Raw genomic sequence first — 27577 nt, forward strand, 5'->3', positions numbered from 1 at the left:
TTGAGATCACTTGTGTTTTTATTTAGAGCCTTACAAAGTTAATTCTACACACATGGCTCTCTTTCTCAAGCAGATTATAAAAGCTCTATGATCACTGCTTGTCGAAGCGTGCGGTGGCAAATAACTCCATCTCCGTGACTCCAAACACTCAAGCAGCCAAATCCAGGGTAGTCTGTGTGTATCTTTGCATTTGTTGCAGCTAAAGAGAGAGGACTTATCCAGCACGGGAGAGTCAGAACCATCCAGTATGATATCTGAGGTCTTTTAAGTACAGCTTTTAAAGCCTCTCAAAAATAAAATCACTTGAGCTCAGTACAGATGTCTAGGGTAGACAGGTGGCTACGGCTTCCATTTGTCCTTCTGGACCTTCTGATCTCAGACAGAGATTGAAACTAAAATGAAAACAAGTATGTGGTGAGTGAACTACGCAATATTTTCGAAGAGAGAAGAAAGCAATGGAGAAAAAAAAAAGACTTTGGATTGGATATTTTACTGCATCATCTATTAAGTCTATGATGAGTGAGCCTGCTGAGTTCTCCCTGTCCCCAGTATGTGGGCCGGGACAGGTGGGGTCTGTTTGACTGTCTAAAAGGCTCCTGCTGGCAGCCTGGGGCTGTGGCTACGCTGGTTAGCCTCAACACCATTCTCCAGCAAGGACAGGGACTCCAGAGAGCGAGTGCTCTCCGTGTCTGGACAAATGTGGCGCAGCCCTGGGGGCGGGAAGTCCTCGCTCCCCTCCTGGCCCTCCCCGCTGGCTGCCGCTAAGGCCGCTGCCGCCGCACACTCCTCCTTAAACAGGCGGTCATGCTCCCGCTTGAGATCCTGGTAGCTCTTAGAGAACATGTGGAAGATGGAGGTGGCAGGGAAGGCCATGATGAGGATTCCACTCAGAATGCTGCTCAGCGCCACCACCTGGCCCGGGATGCTACGTGGCACCATGTCTCCGTAGCCCACCGTCGTCATGGAGATGATGGCCCACCAATAGGAGGCAGGGATACTGCTGAAGTCCTCGACTCCGGTCAGCTCACTCTCAGCCAGGTGGACCAGCGGGGAGAAGAGGGTGACGGCCACACACAGGAAGAGCAGCAGCAGGCCAAACTCTCTGGTGCTCCTCCTCACCGTTAGGCCCAGGGTCTGCAGGCCCAGAGAGTGACGGGCCAGCCTCATCACATACAGGATCCTTAGGGCCCTCAGGATCCTCAGCACCAGGCCTAGCTTGTCCAGGTAGCTGGTCCCTCCGGCCTTCTCATGGTCCATGGCCGGGTCATCTTCATCCACCACCAGGGACACGTAGTATGGCAAGATGGCCATGGCGTCAATGACGTTGAGGGGCCCACGGATGAATTCCAGCTTGCTGCGAGCCTGGATGAAGCGCAGGATCCACTCCAGGGAGAACCAGGCCACACACACTGTCTCCACAATGAACATATTGCGACACTTCTGAGAACACTCACCCTGTGTGTGAGAGAGAGAGAGAGAGAGAGAGAGAGAGAGAGAGAGAGAGAGAGAGAATCGGAAAAACAGAGAGAGGAGTAGGTAGACAGTGGTCAAGTGGAAGAAAGAGAGAAGGACACACAAGGGGAGGGACAGATATCAGTGGGTTAGATAACCATCTAGTAATTAATATATCAGCTTACACCTACTCTACATGCTACACTGATAGATAAGTGGGAAGCAATCAATTCATTAGGCAGGATCAAAGATTAATTCGACACACTCTGAACACGAACACAAAAGACAAACAGGCCAGAATTCCCTTTAACTGCTTTGAGAGGGGCATGTAATTAAACACTCATAGGCCAGTAAAAATACTATTCCCAGCCAGCTACGCAAATCACAGACACAGGCGCACGCACGCACACACACACACTTTCCCTGTCTCATCCCTCACACAAACAATTTCAATTTAAGTTGGCTTTATTAGAGTGGGAAACATATGTTTACATTGCCAAAGCAAGTTTAATAGATAATAAATGAAAGTGAAATAAACCCCAAAAATTACAGTAAACATTACACTCACAAAAGTTCCAAAAGACATTTCAAATGCCATATTATGTGCAAATATTTAAAGTACATTAGGGAAAACAAATAAACATAAATATGGGTTGTATTTACAATGGTGTTTGTTCTTCACTGGTTGCGATTTTCTTGTGGCAACAGGTTACAAATCTTGATGCTGTGATGGCACACTGTGGTATTTCACCAAATAGATATTGGATTTAATCAAAATTGGGTTTGTTTTCGAATTCTTTGTGGGTCTGTGTAATCTTGAGGGAAATATGTGTATCAAATTAAGTATTCTGCCTATGTATACTCTCTGTTTAGGGCCAAATAGTATTCTAGTTTGCTCTGTTTTTTTTGTAAATTGTTTACAATGTGTCAAGTAATTATTATTTTGATTTCTCATGATTTGGTTGGGTCTAATTGTGTTGCTGTCCTTTTTCATGTCACCTTTATTTTACTAGGCAAGTCAGATAAGAACAAATTCTTATTTACAATGACGGCCTAGGAACAGTGGGTTAACTGCCTTGTTCAGGGGCAGAATGACAGATTTTTACCTTGTCAGCTCGGGGATTCAATCTAGCAACCTTTCGTTTACTGGCCCAACTCTCAAACCACTAAGCTACCTGCCGCCCATGCTGAAGCGTTACAGATTGTGCAATATAAATTTAAAGGTAATTTCCGATTGAGCTGACATATGCAGCGTTTGCAGTAATTGCAGCCTCCGCTAACACGGGAACATTGCCTTTAAATTTCAATCACGTTGTGATACGGAGCTAAATAGGTCATATTGTATATTTGCATGTTTCCAATTCATGATGCGTTTCTGTTGTATGTGTGTTTGCCATTAATCCCCTGTCAAGTGTGTGTACCCCTTCTACGGGCCAATGGAGAATACAATTAAAAGGCATGCATGCTCCAAAGCCTACTAGGAGGGACTGGAATGGTGTAAAGTCAAGTGTAAAGTCAGTGTTATCTTCCTGTGTGTGTCTCCTGCCTTCCTTTTCAGGGCAGTGGTGGTAGAGTCAGGGCTGCTCTAACCTATGGCCTGCTGTAGGGTTATTGGCCTCTGTGTTGAGAGGTTAGTCACTGTCCCTCCAGCTCTCACAGGCTATCATGCATCTGGCCACTGGAGGGGAGATTTGTCCTTCTCTCTGTAGGACTTTACCTTTCCTCCACTACAGAGATCTGGCAAATATTTCATACACTACAGGGATCTGGGAATCTTTCCTCCACTATAGAGATCTGGGAATCTTTCCTCCACTACAGGCATCTTGGAATCTTTCCTCCACTACAGGGATCTGGGAATCTTTCCTCCACTACAGAGATCTGGGAATCTTTCCTCCACTACAGGCATCTGGGAATCTTTCCTTCACTACAGGCATCTTGGAATCTTTCCTCCACTACAGGGATCTGGGAATCATTCCTCCACTACAGGGATCTGGGAATCTTTCCTCCACTACAGGGATCTGGGAATCTTTCCTCCACTACAGGGATCTGGGAATATTTCCCCCACTACAGGGATTTGGGAATATTTCCTCCACTACAGGGATCTGGGAATATTTCCTACACTACAGGGATCTGGGAATATTTTCTGCACTACAGGGATCTGGGAATATTTCCTACACTACAGGGATCTGGGAATATTTTCTACACTACAGGGATCTGGGAATATTTCCTACACTACAGGGATCTGGGAATATTTCCTCCACTACAGCGATCTGGGAATATTTCCTCTAGTACAGCGATCTGGGAATATTTTCTACACTACAGGGATCTGGGAATATTTCCTACACTACAGGGATCTGGGAATATTTTCTACACTACAGGGATCTGGGAATATTTCCTACACCACAGGGATCTGGGAATATGTTCTACACTACAGGGATCTGGGAATATTTCCCACACTACAGCGATCTGGGAATATTTCCTCTAGTACAGCGATCTGGGAATATTTCCTACACTACAGGGATCTGGGAATATTTCCTACACCACAGGGATCTGGGAATATGTTCTACACTACAGCGATCTGGGAATATTTCCTCTAGTACAGCGATCTGGGAATATTTTCTACACTACAGGGATCTGGGAATATTTCCTACACTACAGGGATCTGGGAATATTTTCTACACTACAGGGATCTGGGAATATTTCCTACACTACAGGGATCTGGGAATCTTTCCTTCAGTACAGCGATCTGGGAATATTTCCTCTAGTACGGGGATCTGGGAATATTTCCTTCAGTACAGGGATCTGGGAATATTTCCTCTAGTACAGGGATCTGGGAATATTTCCTCACTAATGGAACTTTAACCTTTACTCTTCCTTTCCATTATTCAGTCCATCTATTGCTCATTTCTTAACCTTCTGGGACTTGTCTACCTTATAATGTCAAATCAAATCAAATTTGATTTGTCACGTTTAGCTAACAACAGGTGAAGACTAACAGTGAAATGCTTACTTATGGTCTCTTCCATAAGTAAGCATAAGTAAGAATAAATACACAATGAGTAATGATAACTTGGCTATATACAGTACACAGGGTACCAGTAGCAAGGCAATTTGCAGGGGTATGAGGTAATTAAGGTAGATAGGTACGTATAGGTAGGGGTAAAATGATAAGGTATAGGTAGGGGTAATGTGAGGCAACAGCGTTTGTGATGAGTCAATAGTTAGTGCAAAGGGGGGGTCAATGCAGATAGTCTCTGTAGCTATTTGATAAACTATTTAGCAGTCTTATGGCTTGGGCGGTACTTTTTGTACCAGACATGGTGCATCGGTACCACTTGCCATGCGGTAGAAAAGAGAACAGTCCATGATCTGGGTGGCTGGAGTCTTTGACAATTTCTAGGGCCTTCCTCTGACCCACTGGTATAGAAGTCCTGGGTGGCAGGTACAGTAGCTCGGCCCCAGTGATGTACCGGGCCGTATACATTACCCTCTGTAGCACCTTGCGGTTGGATGCCAAGCAGTTGCCATACCAAACAGTGATGCAGCCAGTCAAGATGCTCTCAATGGTGCAGCTGTATAACTTTTTGAGGATCTGATGACCTCTACCTCTATCCATTTAGAGAGCTGACCTGAGCTGAGAGGTAAATCTGCCTTACACTCTGGGACATTGAGCACATTAAGGGAGAGTGCCACTCTCCCACTCATCTGCATAATGGTTCATTTCTCACAGCTAATGCACTCCCTCTGACCTTATCTTACTGACTTGCTCTGTACCAAATGTCAATGACGTTTCATTTCAACAGCAGCAGTCAATTCAACCCGGCTGCTGCCAAAGTGCCTCTGACTGGAAAACACATCATCATGGTCAGTATTGAAAAATTCCAAAGTCGGAATGTGACAGGTATAGTGACGGAATAGAATAATTGAAAATAGTAAATGAGAGTAACATACTTTACAACCAACAGCTGCAACTGAATAATATGCCTGCCATGTACAACAGCTACCTACCCTCAGAAAGGGTTAGCAACATTCTCAGAGATGCTTCTAACAGAATAGCAGTGGAGTTATCACTCAATGGCACCCCAATTACTAGAGTGAAATTTGTCTACTCATTTGCAAGGCTTTGGTTCAAAACCTAAACAATTATTAAGCTGAATAATTCAAATCAGCTGCCATTCAGGAAAAGCACTTTTGAAACATCTGACGGCAAGAGAGAGGGAGAGAATTCTGACCATGTACAATGCATGTTTTTAAGGCATTAATGAAGGGATACTTTGGGATATTGGTCATGAAGCCCTTTATCTACTTCCCCAAAGTCAGATGAACTCATGGATACAATTTGTATGTCTCTGCATCAAGTATGAAGGAAGTTAGAGGTCATTTTGAGTGCCAATGATAAATTGCGTTAGCGCAATGACTAGAAGTCTATGGAATCAACTAGCATGCTAGCAGTTACCATAGACATCCAGTCATTGCGGTAAAGCTAGCTAGCAACTGCATTAAAACCAGTTAGCTTCAAACTGCACGCAGAGACATTAAAATGATATCCACGAGTTAACTCTGAGGAAGTGGATACAGGTCTTCATTGCCAAATCCTGAGGTATCCCGTTAAGCAAACGAAAGATGAATTAAATCCTTTGTTTACATGGCTATAGAGTCTACGGCTTGACCTTTTCCAAAATGTTGTTGTATTACAGAATTTATTTTAAATGGATTAAATTGAGATTGTATCACTGATTTTTACACACAATACCCAATAATGTAAAAGTGGAATTATATTTTTAGAAATGTTTACAAACTAATAAATAATTACAAGATGAAATGTCTTGGGTCAATAAGTATTCAACCCATTTGTTATGGTAAGCCTAAATGAGTTCAGGAGTAAACATATGCTTAACCAGTCAGAAAATAAGTTACATGGACTGTGTGGTTTGCAAAGAATGGTTTACAAAGTAGGCAAGTGGTTCGCAAAAGCAGACATTGAATATCCCTTTGAGCATGTCGCAGTTATTAGTGTTATTAATTACACTTTGGATCATGTAGGCTGTCATTGTAAATAATTATGTTTTCAACTGACCTAAATAAAAGTTAAATATATATATATATTTTTATCAATACACCTAGCACTACAAAGATACAGGCACCCTTTCTAACTCAGTTGCTGGAGAGAAAGGAAACCCCTCAGGGATTTCACCATGAACACAATGGTGATTTTAAAACAGTTACAGAGTTTCATGTCTGTGATAGGAGATAACTGATGATGGATCAACAATATTGTAGTTACTCCACAATACTAACAAAATATTTCAAAATATGCATACTGCGTGCAAAAAGGCACTAAAGTAATACTGCAAAAAAAAACTTTTTGTTCTGAATACAAAGCGTTATGTTTGGGGAATCACTGAGTACACATCACTGAGTACCACACATTTTCAAGCATGGTCCTTGCCCTAGTCAGGATTAAAAAGAAACAGAATAGCTAAGCATAGGCAAAATCCTAGAGGAAGACTTCCAGACACTGTCACGGTTTTCCTCCTCTTCGTCTGAAGAAGAGAGGCGAGAAGGATCGGAGGACCAATATGCGGCGTGGTAAGTGTCCATGGTTTTAATAGGAAAACTCAAACATGAACACAACTACAAAACAAGAAAACCGAAACAGCCCTATCTGGTGCAGTAAACACAAAGACAGGAAACAATCACCCACAAAATACCCAAAGAATATGGCTGCCTAAATATGGTTCCCAATCAGAGACAACAATAAACACCTGCCTCTGATTGAGAACCAATCCAGGCAACTATAGACTTACCTAGACAACTAAACTGAACACAACCCCATAAATCTTCAAAAACCCCTAGACAAGACAAACACATAAATCACCCATGTCACACCCTGGCCTAACCAAAATAATAAACAAAACAAAGATAGGTGTGACACACTGGAAGACAAATTCACCTTTCAGCAGGATAATAACCTAAAACACAAGGACAAATATACACTGGAGTTGCTTACTAAGATGGCATTGATTGTTCCTGGGTGGCCTAGTTACAGCTTGAACATCTATGGCAAGACTTGGAAATGGCTGTCTAGCAATGATCAATCAACTAACTTGACAGAGATGGAATAATGTTTTAAAGAATAATGTGCAAATATCGTACAATCCAGGTGTGCACAGCTTTTAGAGACTTACTCAGAAAGACTCACAGCTGTAATCACTGCCAAAGGTGATTCTAAAATGTTGTAGTGATTCTAAACAGTATTGACTCAGGGGGTTCAATACTTATCTTATTAAGATATATTAGTGTTTTACTTTCCATTAGTTTTTCATTTAATTGTAGAATTGATCTTCCACTTTGACATTTTGTGTAGATCGTAGACAATTTTTAAAAATCAAATACATTTTAATTGACTTTGTAACACAACAATGTTGAAAAAGTCAAGGGGTGAGAATACTTTCTGAAGGCACTGCTTTAGGGCTCTATTCAATCTGTATCGCTGAAGGTCAGATTGAATAAAACCCCTAGTGTTTATAGTCTCTTGTACATGCCTTAGCTGATTCAGTTCTAGGTGCTGAGATTAGTGTGTATAGCAGTATGCACATTTCTCTGTGAAGGACCAACTCTTCACATAAGAGGCAATAACAATAGAGCTCTAAAAAGAGTCAAGTGTTCTTTTCACAGTCAAGACTCCCACAGACTCATTACCCTGGAAAAGAGAAGCTTAAGTACGACTGTAAGAGTGAAAACTCCTTTTGTGGTATTGATCTTGTGATTGCCCATGTAGCAGATTTACTGTGTGATTTTGTCCCTTTTCGCACTGTCACTTGTCTTCAGGTACTTCAGACGTGCTGCAGCTCTAACAAGGATATGGATCCGGATGAACTCCCTTACCATCAAATCAAATGAAATTGAATTGGTCAAACACATATTTAGCAGATGTTATTCCGGGTGTAGCAAAATGCTTGTGTTCCTAGCTCAAATAGTGCAGTAGTATCTAGCAGTTCACAACAATACACACTAATCTAAAAGTAAAATAATGGAACTAAGAAATATATAAATATTAGATTGAGTAATGTCGGAGTGGTATTGACTAAAATACAGTAGAATAGAATACAGTATATACATATTAGATGAGTAAACCAGTTGGTACACATTATATAAACATTATTCAAGTGGCTATTGTTCCATTATTAAAGTGACCAGTGATTCCAAGTTTATGTACAGTATATAGGGCAGGAGCAAAATGTTGTTTAGTTTGCTGTTATAACTGTATGTGTCTATGGCTGCGTACAAATGTAACCGATGTAAAAGGGCTAGCTAGTTAACGGGGTGCGCGCTAATAGCGTTTCAATCGGTGACATCACACGCTCTGAGACCTTGAAGTAGTTGTTCCCCTTGCTCTGCAAGGGCCGTGGCTTTTGTGGCGCGATGGGTAACGATGCTTCGTGGGTATCAGTTGTTGATGTGTGCAGAGGGTCCCTGGTTTGAGCCCAGGTAGGGGCGAGAAGAGGGACAGAAGCAATACTGTTACACCTACAGTATGTGAATGTGAGTTCATTATGTGGATAGATTGTCAAAGAGCTGTGTGTGTTTGGGCGAGTGTGCGGGTGCGTTCGTGCATTTATTTCTGTGTGCATTTCTATGCAGAGAGACACTGAGGAACAAGAGGAAGCTCCTCTTATTGAAGTTAGACTGCAATATCAATAAGTGAAGCCAGTAAAAAGGGCAGGCAGCACAGAGGATAGATCACAAACCAGGGGCTGCTGCTCTGTCATAGAAGGTCTATAAACTTGGCTTTTGCCTCTACTGTCTTTCACTAGCCTCCATCTTCCTGCCTCTGCAACTTTACCTCTTCCTTTCCCGCCTAACTATATCTCTCTTATTCTTTCTCCCTGTCTCTCTTTACATTCCTTCTCATATCAGCAGTGAGCTACCAGGCTGCCAGGCTCATCATCATGCTGGATCATCTCTATAACTACCCCACTCTTCAGCTGCCTCTGGGCCTCCGGCACAGCAAAGGACACATTTTTGAGAGGAGAGGGAGAAAACCAGAAAGATTCAGCTCAAAACTATATTCAGTTCATCTATCATGTTTACCTTCAACAGGACCTTCATCATACTGTGCACCAATGGACACATATTTCACTGTGACCTTGTGCTCACTTTTCAAGCTCTGAAGCACAAAGGGGAGCGGGGGTTTGGATGCCCAAATGTCTCATCATGTCCCCACTCGTCTGTTCACTTCCTGGGGTAGCATAACACCCAGGGAAAACTACAGCCAGACGCCAAACTGTTACATGACCACTAACTCACTTGTGCTTAGACTCAGATTCAAACATAACTCACACACTGAGAGATACACACACACACACACACACACACACACACACACACACACACACACACACACACACACACACACACACACACACACACACACACACACACACACACACACACACACACACACACACACACACAAACACAAACACACACACAAACACAAACAGTCCCAAATCTTTAATCTTTATAATCCAGTCTTGACGCAGGGTACACTAGATGAGGCAGACAAACACACTAATGCGTCTACTTTCCTGACACTGTAGTGTAGACTTTGAGGTGCCAGCTACATATGGGTGGTGTTAACCTGGAGCGGAGCTTATAGTAACCCAGCCTAACAGGCATTTATCTCAATATCTCTGGTTGGGCAGGCTGGATCCCACAGGAGAGAACAGCTTTCCCACTAACAGCCCTTTGTGTCTTAATGGAGGAGAAAAATGGTGCGCTCAGGGTGAGAAGTGGGATGAGTGGATGGATAAAGATGAGGTGACATGGAAAGCATGTGGTCCCGTCACACATCATAACTCTCTATTAATGCCATGGCATGCAGCAGTAGCAACAGCAGTAGCAACAGCAGTAGCAGCAGCAGTAGCAGGCGCCTTATCTGACTGAACCATCTGTTCTCTTTTTTTATGTACCTTAAATAGAAACACATTTCTAGAAGGGAGTTATGTCTTTTAACACAATAAACAAACACTCATAGGTTCAACAGGCACATAGATTTTTTTCTTCAACACACGCACACAGACACACACTTACACATACTCGTGCATACTCTCTGTCCCCACTGGGGCATTGGGGCGCCCTGCTCGCAGAGAGATGAAGCACTTGGTTGCGGTCTAGCTCCTGGCAGAATGGGATTCTGATGTGCTGCTCTGGTTAGCTGGGGACAGCAGCATTGTAGGGAGCTTCCTGAGTGCTGTTGACTATGGTCTGGGGGAGAGATGGAGACACATGGGGAACAACTCTCTCACAGTCTCCCCTACAGGTCTCACTGAACACAGAGGAACAACACCTGACTGGGCCGGGCTTTCGCGTCCACATGACCAGGGAAGCCTTCAAACCACAGTACATCCACTATTAATTCTACTGTAGTGTCCATCTGTGTATGACAGCTTGTCTGCAGAAATATGTGATGTCCTGTATATTAACAGATTAAAGTAAACTCATACTGCTTTTATGCGTTATCTAAACGCAACTTGACAACCATACAGCACATTAACACACTGAGTGTATAACCAGATAGGCAGTAATATCCATTATAGTCCTTCCTTATAGAAATAAGTCATCCCACAACTTCAGCTCTGTCTCTCTCCACAGTACCTCATTCCTCCACGCCTCTATGACATGTCACAGCTCTATAGAGAGCTAAATCCCCTGTTCCATCTCCATCTCAGCTCTTAAGCCAGACATGCAGACACTGAGCAGGCCTGAGTGCCTCGGTGTGTATGTATGTGTGGTGTGGTGTGTGTGTGTGTGTGGTGTGTGTGTGGTGTGTGTGTGTGTGTGTGTGTGTGTGTGTGTGTGTGTGTGTGTGTGTGTGTGTGTGTGTGTGTGTGTGTGTGTGTGTGTGTGTGTGTGTGTGTGTGTGTGTGTGTGTGTGTGTGTGTGTGTGCGTGCGTGCGTGTGACTCATAAGAGAGACTCATAAACACCTCTGTAGAAGCGAGGTATATTGGGTCAGCCACAGATATGTTTACTTTATCCTGTCTCAGCAGCCCCATCCACCAGTCTAGTCTGCTTGACTTCCACATCCCAGCCCGGCACAGAAAGTTAAGATGGAGACTTGTTTATACCACATTTGATATAGAGGAAAGCACAAAGAGTGATACAAATTTAGAAAACATAAAAAATCTGTAATTCACTGATGTTGTTACATGTGAAATGAGGCTGTTGATTAATGATACTGTTTGTTTCAGTGAGTATGTCTACGTTCGGAGAATGACAAATGAGAGAATGGGATGTGGACAAAGAAACGAGCATAAACGCTTCAAAAGCACAGGTCGAAACCGGACACAAATAATGCATAGGGACTGCCGTTCAAAGTTTGCTGACTGTCCTGAAAAACCACAGCACACTCAAGTAAATATATAGGACACACACATGCGCACACACACACACTCACAAAAGTAATATATGGGCTTGTTATCACCTGTCCATCACCCGCCATGTGTATGGGATCCCTACGTTTAGATGAATCACCAGAAAGGCATGGGGCTGAAGAGTTTTATATGTAGAAATCAAATGACTGAAGCAAAACAGAAACATAGCTCAGTTTAGGAAAGTTAAGATAAGGGCTACAACATGTAGTCCTAAACCAAAGTCCTACGGTCTCCAACTCTATAAATAACCTGACCCTTCTGGTTTCTCTCAATGAGTCTTCTTCACTGGTCAAGTGTGAGTGGCTGCCAGCCAACTGGTATTGGCTAGCTCCATCACTGGGACAGAGCAAAGATGGTGTGGAGGTGGATGGAAAAAACATTTCTATCATTTTCTTCAGGAAGTGTGAATATCCACCATGAACAGTGGTAACACTGGAGGAATGAGAGAGTAGGAGAGAACAGGAAAGAGTAGATGAGAGCAGGCGAACACACTCTCATGTCTCTTCCTAGATTACTAACCACATCTACTATACGTATCACTCTTCTATGTTTCTATATAACCAGTCTCTGCTGGGCTAGTACCCTAACACCACCCTGTCTGAGCGTGTAAAAAGCTCCTAACACTTAATAAATGGGTTATAACCCCACCCTGTCTGAGCGTGTAAAAAGCTCCAAACACTTAATAAATGGGTTATAACACCACCCTGTCTGATCATGAAAATAGCTTCAAACACTTAATAAATGGGTTATAACACCACCCTGTCTGATCATGAAAATAGCTCCAAACACTTAATAAATGGGTTATAACCCCACCCTGTCTGAGCGTGTAAAAAGCTCCTAACGTTTAATAAATGGGTTATAACCCCACCCTGTCTGATCATGAAAATAGCTTCAAACACTTAATAAATGGGTTATAACACCACCCTGTCTGATCATGAAAATAGCTCCAAACACTTAATAAACGGGTTATAACCCCACCCTGTCTGATCATGAAAATAGCTCCAAACACTTAATAAATGGGTTATAACACCACCCTGTCTGATCATGAAAATAGCTCCAAACACTTAATAAATGGGTTATAACACCACCCTGTCTGATCATGAAAATAGCTCCAAACACTTAATAAATGGGTTATAACACCACCCTGTCTGATCATGAAAATAGCTCCAAACACTTAATAAATGGGTTATAACCCCACCCTGTCTGATCATGAAAATAGCTCCAAACACTTAATAAATGGGTTATAACCCCACCCTGTCTGATCATGAAAATAGCTCCAAACACTTAATAAATGGGTTATAACACCACCCTGTCTGATCATGAAAATAGCTCCAAACACTTAATAAATGGGTTATAACACCACCCTGTCTGATCATGAAAATAGCTCCAAACACTTAATAAATGGGTTATAACACCACCCTGTCTGATCATGAAAATAGCTCCAAACACTTAATGGGTTATAACACCACCCTGTCTGATCATGAAAATAGCGCCAAACACTTAATAAATGGGTTATAACCCCACCCTGTCTGATCATGAAAATAGCTCCTAACGCTTAATAAATGGGTTATAACCCCACCCTGTCTGATCATGAAAATAGCTTCAAACACTTAATAAATGGGTTATAACACCACCCTGTCTGATCATGAAAATAGCTCCAAACACTTAATAAATGGGTTATAACCCCACCCTGTCTGATCATGAAAATAGCTTCTAACGCTTAATAAATGGGTTATAACCCCACCCTGTCTGATCATGAAAATAGCTCCAAACACTTAATAAATAGGTTATAACACCACCCTGTCTGATCATGAAAATAGCTCCAAACACTTAATAAATGGGTTATAACCCCACCCTGTCTGATCATGAAAATAGCTCCAAACACTTAATAAATGGGTTATAACACCACCCTGTCTGATCATGAAAATAGCTCCAAACACTTAATAAATGGGTTATAACACCACCCTGTCTGATCATGAAAATAGCTCCAAACACTTAATAAATGGGTTATAACCCCACCCTGTCTGAGCGTGTAAAAAGCTCCTAACGCTTAATAAATGGGTTATAACCCCACCCTGTCTGATCATGAAAATAGCTTCAAACACTTAATAAATGGGTTATAACACCACCCTGTCTGATCATGAAAATAGCTCCAAACACTTAATAAATGGGTTATAACCCCACCCTGTCTGATCATGAAAATAGCTCCAAACACTTAATAAATGGGTTATAACACCACCCTGTCTGATCATGAAAATAGCTCCTAACACTTAATACATTGGTTATAACACCATCCCTGTCTCTCACACTCAAGTCTATAACTTAATCATATGGTGACTGTGAGAGTGCTGTAATGCAGGTGATAGTAGGCTGTTTCTGAGTAGAGACAGTCTTTAACATCAGCTCTGCAGGAAGGGAGAGATGCAGGGCTGGTTTACACTGGCCTCCTGATTAATGCTCTGGGAGCAATGCTGCCCTGAGAGGGAGGCTATTAAACAGCACATAGAATCCACTCAAATATACGGCAAAAAAATCTAACAAGAACATAAATCCACCATTCAATTACTCCCCCAGTCTGAGTCTGAATTTAACGAGGAGCATATTTGAAAAACTTTTCTTGGCGCCGCAGGGCAGCACAGTTAGAAGACATGAATCAGAGAGAAATAGTGTACTGTACACACGCTGTGTTGCAAAAATGAATGTTTTCCTTCTGCAATGTCTGAAAACACCATCTTCTGACAGAATAAACAATGTGTTTGAGAAAAGGCCAATAGCTGTCTGACACAGGAAAGAAGATGTAAATAGCTTGTTATGATAATTCAAAAAAATTCCAACATAATCTGACAGTGTGGGAGTGAATCAACATTTTTCTTGTGGAGGTCAGAGTATGGTAAAGAACTCTTGCCCTGTGGGTGTTGTTAGGGTTGAGCTTTTTTATTTATCTGCTGTGGCCTAGCTCAGGGTTTACACAGCCACACTCTTACTCTCTTTACTCTCGCTAAGTTTATACACTACGCATTTGTATTTCATAACTACATCAGGGATTGCTCGCCTTTTCCTTAGTCTTACTATATTGCCTGAGGTGCCAACAGAGCTAAATGAAATGATATGTTGGAACATAGTCTCTAAGAGAAACTGTAGTGATTTACTAACAGCAAAAAGCTATTCTGAATTGTATGCCTCCAAACCATTTACTGTACATATAGTTAATGTACATATAGCTACTGTACATATAGTTCCTGTACATATGTAACAGCATAGCTTCCGTCCCTCTCCTCGCCCCGAACCAGGGACCCTCTGCACACAGACAACAGCCACCCTCGAAGCATCGTTACCCATCGCTCCACAAAAGCCACTGCCCTTGCAGAGCAAGGGGAACAACTACTTCTAGGTCTCATAGCGAGCGAGTCACCGACTGAAACACTATTAGCGCGCACCACCGCTAACTAGCTAGCCATTTCACATCGGCCACACATATACAGTGCCTTCAGAAAGTATTCACACCCCTTTACTTTTTTCACATTTTGTTGTGTTACAGCCTGAATTAAACATTTATTAAATTGAGATTGTGTGTCACTGATCTACACACAATACCCCATAATGTCAAAGTGGAATTTTGTTTTTAGAATTGTAAAAGCTGAAATGTCTTGAGTCAATATGTATTCAACCCCTCTGACATGGCAAGCCTAAACAAGTTCAGGAGTAAAAATGTGCAGTTAGAGGTCGTTTTGAGCGGCAATGATAAATTGCGATAGCGCAATGACTGGAAGTCATTAGCTAACACAACGTGCCATTGGAACACAGGAGTGATGGTTGCTGATATTGGGCCTCTACGCCTATGTAGATATTCCATAAAAAAATCTTCCATTTACAGCTACAATAGTATTTTGCAACATTAACAATGTCTACACAGTATTCCTGATCAATTTGATGTTATTTTAACGAACAAAAAAACATTTCTAAGTGACCCCAAACTTTTGACGGTGGTGTATATAAACTGACTGTGGTTTTTGATTCATCCTGAAAGTTGTCATCAAGTTCGATTAATTCAATATTGGAAGGTGGAAAAAAAGTGTTCAATATTCCTGTAAATCTACCCTAATTCTCACTAACCCTTGAACTGTATGACAACAACAGTCCAGTTGTCATGAACCACACGCCAATAGCTAAGGTGTCCAAATTTCATCCACGCAAATGATGAGGGCACACATTTAAAATCCGGAATAATGGCACAGCTATATGTATCGTATTTCCCTATGGAAAAGGGCAGCAATACATGTCATGTTGATATGATATTTTCAGTTTGGCTCATTTCACATTCTTCTCCAGGGATCATAAGGAAAAGAAAATCTAAAACAATTGCTATGTGTATTTACAATCCCAATCTCCAAAAGGATTACTCATTTACCTAGCTCTTATAAATAGCTCTCATCCATTTATTAATGGATGGAGAATGCTGTTATTTCTATCGGGAAAAAGAAAAATGCTTTTTCCACTTGGAACCGGCAGACTTGCTTAACCTTATTCATGGTTTCCTTGCACGTAAAGGTGGGGAAATTATTAAGGAATTAACTAGTTAAAACTTCACTAGGGTAGGGGGCACTATTTTAACTTCCGGATGAAAAGCGTGCCCAAAGTAAACTGCCTGTTACTCAGGCCCAGATCTAGGATATGCATTTAATTGGTAGATTTGGACAGAAAACACTCTAAAGTTTCCAAAACTCTGTGAGTATAACAGAACTGATTTGGCAGGCGAAAACCTGAGAAAAATCCATCCAGGATGTAGGATTTTTTCATGTTTGTAGTTTTCTATTGAATGCCATTACAGTATTCATTGACTTAGGACTCAAATTGCACTTCCTATGGCTTCCACTAGATGTCAACAGTCTATAGAAATGGTTTCAGGCTTGTATTCTGAAAAATGAGGGAGTAAGACCTCTCTGAATGAGTGGACACTACAGTGTCCCAGAGCTTTTTCATGCGTGAGACCGAAGGCGCGCCTTTCTTGTTTACCTTTTATATTGACAACGTTATTGTCCGGTTGAAATATTATTCATTATTATGACTAAAAACAACCTGAGGATTGATTTTCAACATCGTTGACATGTTTCCATGAACTTTACGGATACTATTTAGATTTTTCGTCTGCCTGTTGTAACTGCGTTTGAGCCTGTGGATTACTGAACAAAACGCGCTAACAAAACTGAGGTTTTTGGATATAAACATTGACTTTATCGAACAAAATTAACATTTATTGAGTAAATGGGAGTCTTGTGAGTGCAACCATATGAAGATCATCAAAGGTAAGTGATTCATTTTATCACTATTTCTGACTTGTGTAACTCCTCTACTTGGCTGGTTACTGTTTGTAATGATTTGTCTGCTGGGCGCTGTTCTCAGATAATCACATGGTATGCTTTCGCCGTAAAGACTTTTTGAAATCTGACATAGCTGTTGGATTAACAAGAAGTTCATCTTTAAACCGATTAATAAAACTTGTATTTTTTCTGAATTTTTATAATGAGTATTTCTGTTTTTTAATTTGGCGCTCTGCAATTTCACTGGATGTTGGCCAGGTGGGACGCTAGGTCAGAATAGAGCTTATCTGTTGACACAGCTCTGCCACACCTTCAACTCTTAGATCTCCACCTCGAACGAATAGCGGGTGAATAGCATGCTATTCTCAAGCTTAAGTTCAAGGTCAGAATACGCATAGAGAGAAAAGAGAAAGGTGTATAAAAATGTAATCAGGGCCTTAAGCAATACTGCAAATGGTGACTTTAAAACAGTTACAGAGAATAATGGCTGTGATAAGAGAAAACTGAGGATGGATCAACAACATTGTTGTTACTCCACAATATTAACCTAAATGACAGAGTGAAAATAAGGAAGCTTGTACAAAATAAAAATGTTTATTTACACATATCCTGTCTTCAGTAAGTCAGTAAAGTAAAACAAAAAATGTGGCAAAGAAATTAACTTTGTCCTTTTTATTTTTTTATTTCACCCTTATTTAACCAGGTAGGCTAGTTGAGAACAAGTTCTCATTTACAACTGAATAGAAAGCTTTATGTTTGGGGCAAACACAACACATCACTTAGTACCAGTCTTCATATTTTCAAGCATGGTGGTGGCTGCATCATGTTATGGGTATGCTTGCCATCGGCAGACACTGGGAGTGTTTTAGGATAAACATAAATTAAATACAGCTATAAGCACAGGAAAAAACCTAGAGGAAAACCTGGTTCAGCCTGCTTTCCAACAGACAATAACCTAAAACACAAGGCCAAATATACACTGGAGTTGCTTACCAAGGTGACATTGAATGCTCTTGAGTGGCTTAGTTACAGTTTTGACTTAAATCTGCTTGAAAATCTATGGCGAGTCTTGAAAATAGCTGTTTAGCAATGATCGAAAATCAACTTGACAGAGCTTAAAGGATTTTTTAAAAGAATAAGGGGCAACTACTATACTGAAAAAAATCTAAGACGGCGTAGCAGTGGGATGTCTGTTTTGATTGTCTTGTCCCGTCCCGTGTATATATCGCCTTTTCTTTGTATATATTTCGTATATTTTTTTATATTTTTAATCTCAATTTCCATCTACGGATTGAACATACTCTTCTGCAACCTGCATCACCCATTGTGGTACGGATCTGCTATTTTTTATACGTTAGAACTGGAACCCCCTTCAGAAGCTAGCCAGCTAACTAGCTACTAGCTAGTAGTCAGATATCCACTGCTACCGATCATCATCGTTAACTCAGACATCTGACAGGCTCAGCCCGGTCAATTCCTACCAGTCTGCACAGCACGATATCAACTCAGAGCATATCGGACTGCTTTTCTCTATCACATCTCAGGATTCCTACCGCAAGCTCTGAACATTTACTCCGGATCATCGCAGCTAGCTAGCTGCTATCCAAGTGGCTACTACTGGCTAACGTCTCTGTCCCAAAGCAAGAACCAGTTAGCCTGGAGCTAGCCTCAAGCTAGGCCCATCAGACAATTCCTGGGCTTCAATTACCTCTTTTGCCAATTGGCCTGGACCCTTTGCTGCCAACACGGAGCCCCGCCGATCCAGTCCGACTGGTCTGCCGACATAACCGTCCGAGGTGGTTTTTCTCCCGAATCTAGATCCAGTTAGCCATGAGCTAGCCTTGAGCTAGGCCCATCTGCCGGCTAGCCGAAGAGATCCATCAGACAATTCCTGGGCTTCAAAACCTCTTTTGCCAATTGGCCTGGACCCTTTGCTGCCGACACGGATCCCCGCTGATCCATCACGACGGGTCTGCCGACGTAACCGTCTGAGGGGGTTTCAACAGGCTCTCACGTTGCGACATCCCTCTGAGACCCATCTGCTAGCCTGCTATCCCTGGCCTGCTAACAGTCTGAATCGGCATGCCTCCAGCTCACCTAGCTATGCACTGGACCATATGATCACATGGTTACACATGCCTCTCCAAAATGTAAATTTGCCTTGTCTATTGTTGTTTTGGTTAGTGATTATTGTCTTAAGAACAGATATAGCCCGTGGTTCCTCCCCAGACTTGACTGCCCTTGACCAGCACAAAAACATAATGTGGCGTTCTGCATTAGCATCGAATAGCCCCCTGCAATATGCAACTTTTCAGAGAAGTCAGGAACTATTATACTCCGTCAGTTAAGAAAGCTAAGGCTAGCTTTCCAAACAGAAATATGTTTCCTATAGCACTAATTCTAAACACTTTGGGACACTGTAAAGTCCATGGAGAATAAGAGCACCTCCTCCCAGCTGCCCACTGCAATGAGGATAGTACTGATAAATCTACGATAATCGATAATTTCAATAAGCATATTGGCCATGCTTACCTCCTGGCTACCCCTACCCCGGCCAACATCTTTCCACCCAACATCTTTCCACCCTGCAGCAAGTTGCTTCTTCTTCACCCACATCCAGACAGCTAATGTTTTGAAAGAGCTGCAAAATCTGGATCCCTACAAATCACCTCGGCTAGAGAATCTGGACCTTCTCTCTTTCTAAAATTATCTGCCAAAATTGTTGTGACCCTTATTACTAGCCTATTCAACCTCTCTTTCGTATCGTCTGAGATCCCCAAAGATTGGAAAGCGGCTGTGGTCATCCCCCTCTTCAAAGGGGGAGACATTCTAGACCCAAACGGTTATAGACCTATATTCATCCTGCCCTGTCTTTCTAAAATCTTTGAAAGCCAAGTTAATAAACAGATCACCGACCATTTCGAATCCCACCGTACCTTCTCCACTATGCAATCTGGTTTCCGACCGAGCTGGTCATGGGTGCACCTAAGCGACGCTCAAGGTCCTAAACGATGTCATAACTGGCATTGATAAAAGACAGTACTGTGCAGCTGTCTTCATCGACCTTGCCAAGGCTTTCGACTCTGTCAATCACCGGATTCTTATCGGCAGACTCAATAGCACTGGCTTCGTAAATTACTGCCTCACCTGGTTCACCAACTACTTCTCTGATAGAGTTCAGTGTGTCAAATCGGAGGGCCTGTTGCCCGGACCTCTGGCAGTCTCTATGGGGGTGCTACAGTGTTAAATTCTCGGGCCGACTCTTTTCTCTGTATCAGTGATGTCGCTTTTGCTGCTAGTGATTCTATGATCCACCTCTACGCAGATGACACCATTCTGTATACATCTGGCCCTTCTTTGGACACTGTGCTAACAAACCTCCAAATGAGCTTCAACGCCATACAACACTCCTTCCGTGGCCAACTGCTTTTAAATGCTAGTAAAACTAAGTGCATGCCCTTCAACCGATTGCTGTCCGCACCCTCCTGCCAGACTAGCATCACTACTCTAGACGGCTCTTACCTAGAATATGTGGACAACTACAAATACCTAGGTGTCTGGTTAGGCTGTAAACTCTCCTTCCAGACTCACATTAAGCATCTCCAATTCAAAATTAAATCTAGAATAGGATTCCTATTTCGCAACAAAGCCTATTTCACTCATGCTGCTAAACATAACCTTGTAAAACTGACTATCCTACCGATCCTTGACTTCGGCGATGTCATTTACAAAATAGCCTCCAACACTCTACTCAGCAAACTGGATGCAGTCCATCACAGTGCCATCCGTTTTGTCACCAAAGCTCCATATACTACCCACCACTGCGACCTGTATGCTCTTGGAACCAGACATTGGAAAGGTCTGGTTGGGCCCTGTTCATTATCCCCTAGTGTTTACTGACATTGGAAAGGTCTGGTTGGGCCCTGTTCATTATCCCCTAGTGTTTACTGACATTGGAAAGGTCTGGTTATATATATTCCCTGCTGCTATGAGCAGACACAGATGGGAGAGCAAACACACGCACACAAACACACACAAAGTTGGCACACTCTCCCTCTCTCCCCTAGTGTTTACTGACATCGGGGAGGTCTGGCTGGGCTGCCTTCAATATTTCCTGCTGCTATGAGCAGACACAGATGGGAGAGCACACTAAGTTAGGGAACACCTCCACAGGCACAGACAATGTACCTGAGGCAACAGAGCGTATGTTAATGTGTGTGTGTGAAAGAGAGCATGTCATGCATTCAACTTTTGGTGGTCAGTGTCTGAAAGACCAATTTAGCTGTATTATACTGTATGCACCCAACTGAGAAGTGCAGAAAGTTAATCAGTTACAACACACACGAACACAACAACAAGTATACAAATACTGCACACACGCATGCACACAAGTACAACTACATATACACACACACACACACACGTGCATGCACGCTGACATTGGGTGCAGGATAATAAAGTGAGAAGTAATTTCTGAGCTTGTTTATGCCGTTTGTGCTGTGGCCAGCATATTGATCATCGTGGTTCATGATCACTCACTCAGTCGCTAAGAATATATCTGCTGTGAGGATAAATCACTGTAGCTTTAAGCTTCCTTAATCACCAAACATTAGGAAAATGACACGCACACACAGACACACATATAGACACACACACACACACACACACACACACACACACACACACACACACACACACACACACACACACACACACACACACACACACACACACACACATACACACACTCTCTCTCTCTCCAGGAAGGGTGACAAATGTGAGTTATCTTGGTGGATATTTATAAAGCTACAGCCCGATGGCACTGCAGTGGTCATTGTTTATGTGTTGGTGGAAGTTATATACAGTATATAAACCCTGATGCTATGTACCCATTGCTGATGCTATGTATTGGCCAATGAGAGGCTTTGAATTCTACAGTATTTCAATTAAATGTTTCAAGGCCAAAATTAAATGTATATAAGTATTTTTGTTGTTGTAGTGGGGACCGTAACATTTACATTTTTTCATAATATGATTTAAAAGTATGCATTTTTTACAATGGTGGGGGACTGCCAAGATGCAGGTGCGGTGGCTTCAAATCAGTGCTTCCTGTCAGAAATCTAGTCTATATATATATATATATATCATTGGCTGGGGGTAGCAGGGGTTGGCCTCACTCACTCTGTCTTCCTCCTCCCTGAGGTCCGGCATGGTGCTGATGCACAGGCTTATTACGGTCACAGCCACCATCACCACCGACAGGCAGGCAAAGATCTTCCCTGGCAATCCAGACTGGGGGTTCTCCACCATATCCCTCAGCTGGTTCATGAACTTGCGATAGCGAGTCTCCTCAACTGGGGGGCGCAGCAGGGCGTGCCTCTGCCTCTGCTCCTCCTCCTGCCTCTCGTGCTCATTCATTTCCTCGATGCGCGTGTACATCTTCCTCTTACAGCAGCGCTCCATGTAGGTCATCTCCACGCCCCAGTAGAGCAGCTCGTCGTGGAGCGACAGCACGCACATCTCCCTCAGCATACGCAGCTTCCCTGCCGCCAGGAAGTTGAGGATGACGCGGAAGGCCGAGGGGCTGCGGTCAAAGAAGAACTCCCGCCGCGTCTCATCATAGTCGTCACACACGCCGGCAATCTCCTCTGGGCTGCTGAGACCACAGAGCCGTCCCAGCCGGGTAAGGGGGAACTGCTCCAGTGTGCTCCAGGGGAAGGTGTATTGGTTGCCCCCCACGTTGATGACCGCTAGCAGGCCATGGTCAACTGACAGCAGGTCCTCTGGTCGTCTAATGAACTGGGCCCTCTGATAGTAGACCCCCTTGACCGACTCCGTCTCTGGGATTTGGGTGAAGATTGCGTCGAGGCTGCTGTCATCGCTGGCCGAGAGGTTGCTGAAGTCGTGGTTTGCGTTGCTGATGATGGGCATGGCGGCATCCGGGTGGGTGGCCGGCTGGGCTGGTCACATTGGTAGCTCAGTGGCTGTTCTGGGAGTTGGGCATCGGGGGGCTGGGGGACAGGTGTGTCCCTTCAGGTTCTGCAGCAGGATCAAGGGGGTCCCAGGCAGGTGGCGTCATGCAGACACTGATAGGAGAGGGGAAGAAGAACATCAAACCTCATTTAGACTGCAGTGGTATAGGCTTCTCCTTCTCTGCCGTACATTTCTAGTCCAGAGACTGACAGACACATCAGACAACAGACTCTGCAAGGCAGATGTGAGGATCAGTGAAGCTGAGGATTAAGCTTGAGGTATTTGTGGCGCTCTCTGGTCATGTCTGTTTCAAAGAGTTAATTTTGCACGCCCAATTTTTCAGTTTTTGATTTGTTAAAAAAGTTTGAAATATCCAATAAATGTCGTTCCACTACATGATTGTGTCCCACTTGTTGTGGATTCTTCACAAAAAAATACAGTTTTATATCTTTATGTTTGAAGCCTGAAATGTGGCAAAAGGTCGCAAAGTTCAAGGGGGCCGAATACTTTCGCAAGGCACTGTATTTATGACACTGATCTGACTACTTTTTATATTTTCTGCACAGTGGTGTGCTTTTCACGCCGCAACCACTGCAAATATTAATTGGGGTATAAAATTACACAATGAATTTAAAACAGGATCAGTGGGTCCCCCATGGGACAGTTTAGCTTAAGTGGGCTAATGTGATTAGCATGAAGTTGTAATTAACAAGAACATTTCCCAGGACATAGACATATCTGATATTGGCAGAACGCTTAAATTCTTGTTACTCTAACTGTACTGTCCAATTTACAGTAGCTATTACAGTGAAAGAATATCATGCTATTGCTTGAGGAGAGTGCATAGTTATGAACTTGAAAATGTATTAATAAACCAAGTAGGCACATTTGGGCAGTCCTAATACAACATTTTGAACAGAAACGTGATGGTTCATTGGATCAGTCTAAAACTTTGCACATACACTGCTGCCATCTCGTGGCCAAAATATAAAATGTGGCTGTGCTGGAATAATACATTATGGCCTTTCTCTTGCATTTCAAAGATGATTTTTTTTCCTTTGTATTTTCTTTCACAAGATCTAATGTGTTATATTCTCCTACATTCATTTCTACATTTCACAACTTCAAAGTGTTTCCTTTCAAATGGTATCAATAATCTGAATTTCCTTGCTTCAGGTCCTGAGCTACAGGCAATTAGATTTGGGTATGTCATTTTAGGCAAAAATTGAAAAAAAGGGTCCGATCCTTACCATGTGGGTTAAGGCTATTAGCCAATTCCTTAGAGAACATTAGGGATGTGAATAATAGTCTGTGGATAATAGTCCAAATCAGGGGTGCGCTACTTAATGTACATCCTCTAGTTTTACATAGGGGATTCAGTGCTCGATTCATCCACATCGCAAAAAGGTAAGTTCTGTTTGAGCTGATATATGCAGAGTTTATCATGAATGGAGTCTCCACTAACGCTAGAACAAATATGAATTGTGCTATAACGCTGAACTTCTGCGTTACGGATTGAATCGAGCCCTTAATAAATCACTGCTGTCAATGTGTTTCATTTAGATCGTGGTGGGGGAAGAAAGAATTATAAACCATTTATTAATAGAATCACTGGTAATACAGTATCCCTGTCAGAGTGTTGGTTGCTTTGCCTAGTGGAAAGTTAATTGAAGGAAGTGTTTTAGCGGCGCAGTGACATCAGCAGGAACATTCCCTCCACTGCTCTCACTAGTGACAGACAGGAGATACAGATGTAGGATCTTAATTTGAGCTTGTTTGCTACAGCAGGAAAATAATCCTGCAGCAGGGTGACCAGATTAGGATCCTACATCTGTAAACGCAATGAAGTTGCCATCCGCTGTTGGTCCACTACAAACCCTTTGCCTGGCATTTAATGAAACAGCTTCATGTAGAAGAATCATGTTGTCTTCGTGACACTCATTCACTCTCTCTCTCTCACACACACACACACACACACACACACACACACACACACACACACACACACACACACACACACACACACAAGAACACACACACACACACGAACACACACACACACACACGAACACACACACACGGACACACACGAACACACACATACACTATGGGTCATTTTGTATAAAAGTCTTCTTTAAAAAGGAAAGGAGTTTATGTCAAAACTAATCACAGGAAGGCAATACTAGGCTATTATAGACTACCTTTATGAGTATTTTATGGAACACATAATAACCTTTAATGTTTTGTTATAAAGCATACCGGTAGGCTATGTGCTTAATCATTCCTTGTCATGTTGTCTTCAACGTCCCACTAAAGCATTGACCATCACTGTACAATATGGTACTCAATTCTAAACAGTGTAGACTGCTTTAACTATTCATTCAGATATATAGTTGCTGCTAGGAACAGCTCTAATAGCTGTTTTGGTTATTCCAATTGATCGAATCTAGGCTTTATATCGAATCTAGGCTACTTGCTATTCTATCACAATAATATCAATATTTGCTAAATATTATGATCAGATTGGTAGTTGACATTAAACTTCAATATAAGCGCAATGATCATGACGAATACATTATTCGATAGTGAACGTTGAATAATAAGAATGAAGACTACAGAAACTTGTCACGTACCATATTAGTGAAGAGAGCAGCTGATCACCTCTCAAGTTGTCAGTCCGTCTGATCATTCAATATCAGTCACACAAGTCTCACCGAAATATATCAGCTGCCACATGTTGTACAGTGTCACAACCTATAAACTCGATTAAAAACTCTTCAAAATACGAAGAGAGAAAATTATTCGAGCTGAGTGTCCCGTTACAGATCAGTACTGCAGAGGCTGTGGAGTGCGCGCGCAATGCACAGCTGTGTTACGGGTAGGGTAGGGTACCTCAAGTTTGCGAAGAGTAGGCTAGGTGAGCATCGTGAGTAACGTAAGTGACTTTCCCTTACCAAGTCACCTAACAAAGCCTAACTTTGACTAACAAATATTGCCTTTCCCTTTTCGGCGAATTGCTACGGTAATACCACGGGAAATATTCGATGCCCTCTTGTGCCACACAGCCCCAGCAAAAAAAAAAGTATGTAAGCTATCCCAACGTATTGTTGCGTTATCAGATACGGTAGGTTTGTTCGACTGACAAACTATGGAGTCGAGTTAACCTTTAACATCCCGTAACCAGCAATCTGCTCTGCTTTTATGCTTTTCAAACCTCCCAGCGGCGAGCGCGGATCATTTCGATCCCAATTATGTTTTTATGCAGCGGTGGATTACGCAGTGGGGAATCAACTACACAGTCTGATACTACTAGGCATGATTCTAATATACACCTATAGGTATGCTCTTGTAAAATATAAGAGAAGTGTTATTATGATATTTGTAAACCATTCTAAAGGCTAAGGTCAATGTGATGAATTCTGCTAAAGGGTTTCATCATGTCTTATCGCCAATGTTTTATTAAGGCTTCCTGAAACATTGGTGGTACTGAACATGGTCAATGTTGTGAATTTGGTAAAGGATTTGATCATGTCTGACCACTGATGTTTTAAGACATGTCTTTATTACAAACATCATGACTAGTACAGTTGATGTAGTCACTAGTCAGTGTATCAGCACTGCTCCCTTACAGAGCCAACCTGAAAACTATTACCTATTGTACAGGAAAAACTGCATGATCATCACCAAATAACAAGAAGTCAATAGTCTACCAAAGATTTATTCACAGAAACATACACTGAGTGTACAAAACATTAGGAACACCTGCTCTTTCATGATGTAGACTGACCAGATGAATCCAGGTGAAAGCGAAATCCCTTATTAATGTTAAATCCACTTCAATCAGTGTAGATGAAGGGTAGGTATTTGTATTGTTGTATTTGTATTTATTATGGATCCCCATTAGGTGCTGCAATGGCAGCTGTTGCCTGTGTAGCGTGGTTCATTCTGCGTTGTGTACTTTTAATTAGGACACTGCCACAACTGGAGGTCTGCTGGTTGAATTATTTTTATTTGTCCTGCACACGAAGAGACAACACACAGTATTTAAGCCCTTGGCGCAGTCATAGCTCTCAGGCCTCTGCGCAAGCACATGGACACTCACTCAAACACTGTCCCAAGTACTCACAAGTTACAATAGATACCCAAGTTAGCAAGCTCAGTGAAACTTGTTAACATACATCTTTATATTGTCCACATTGTAACAAACTTATGGTTGCATAACAGCAAAAAGTGTAACATTACCACGGTTTTATATTGAACAATTTCGGAGCCAAGGACAACATACCTTGCTATGCCGAAGGTCAGGCAAAAGGGGAAGGTCACCCGGGGAAGGTTGGTTAACTGCCTTGCTCAGGGGCAGAGCGACAGATTTTTACCTTGTCAGCTCTGGGATTCG

The 27577-nt window shown here is 42.4% G+C and overlaps 1 protein-coding gene across 1 annotated transcript; it reads right to left on the bottom strand.

The window, feature by feature from the left end:
• On the bottom strand, positions 1–26327 carry LOC112252317 (potassium voltage-gated channel subfamily G member 4). Its single transcript, XM_024423436.2, has 3 exons — positions 25815–26327; positions 22390–23294; positions 1–1455 (listed from the first exon to the last, which is right to left on the bottom strand). Exons 2-3 carry the CDS (start codon positions 23137–23139, stop codon positions 586–588), a joined length of 1620 nt encoding a protein of 539 aa, XP_024279204.1. The 5' UTR covers positions 23140–23294; positions 25815–26327; the 3' UTR covers positions 1–585.
• Positions 26328–27577: the final 1250 nt, after the last annotated feature.

This window comes from Oncorhynchus tshawytscha, linkage group LG06 (assembly GCF_018296145.1).
Source record: "Oncorhynchus tshawytscha isolate Ot180627B linkage group LG06, Otsh_v2.0, whole genome shotgun sequence".
Taxonomy (NCBI): Eukaryota; Metazoa; Chordata; class Actinopteri; order Salmoniformes; family Salmonidae; genus Oncorhynchus; species Oncorhynchus tshawytscha.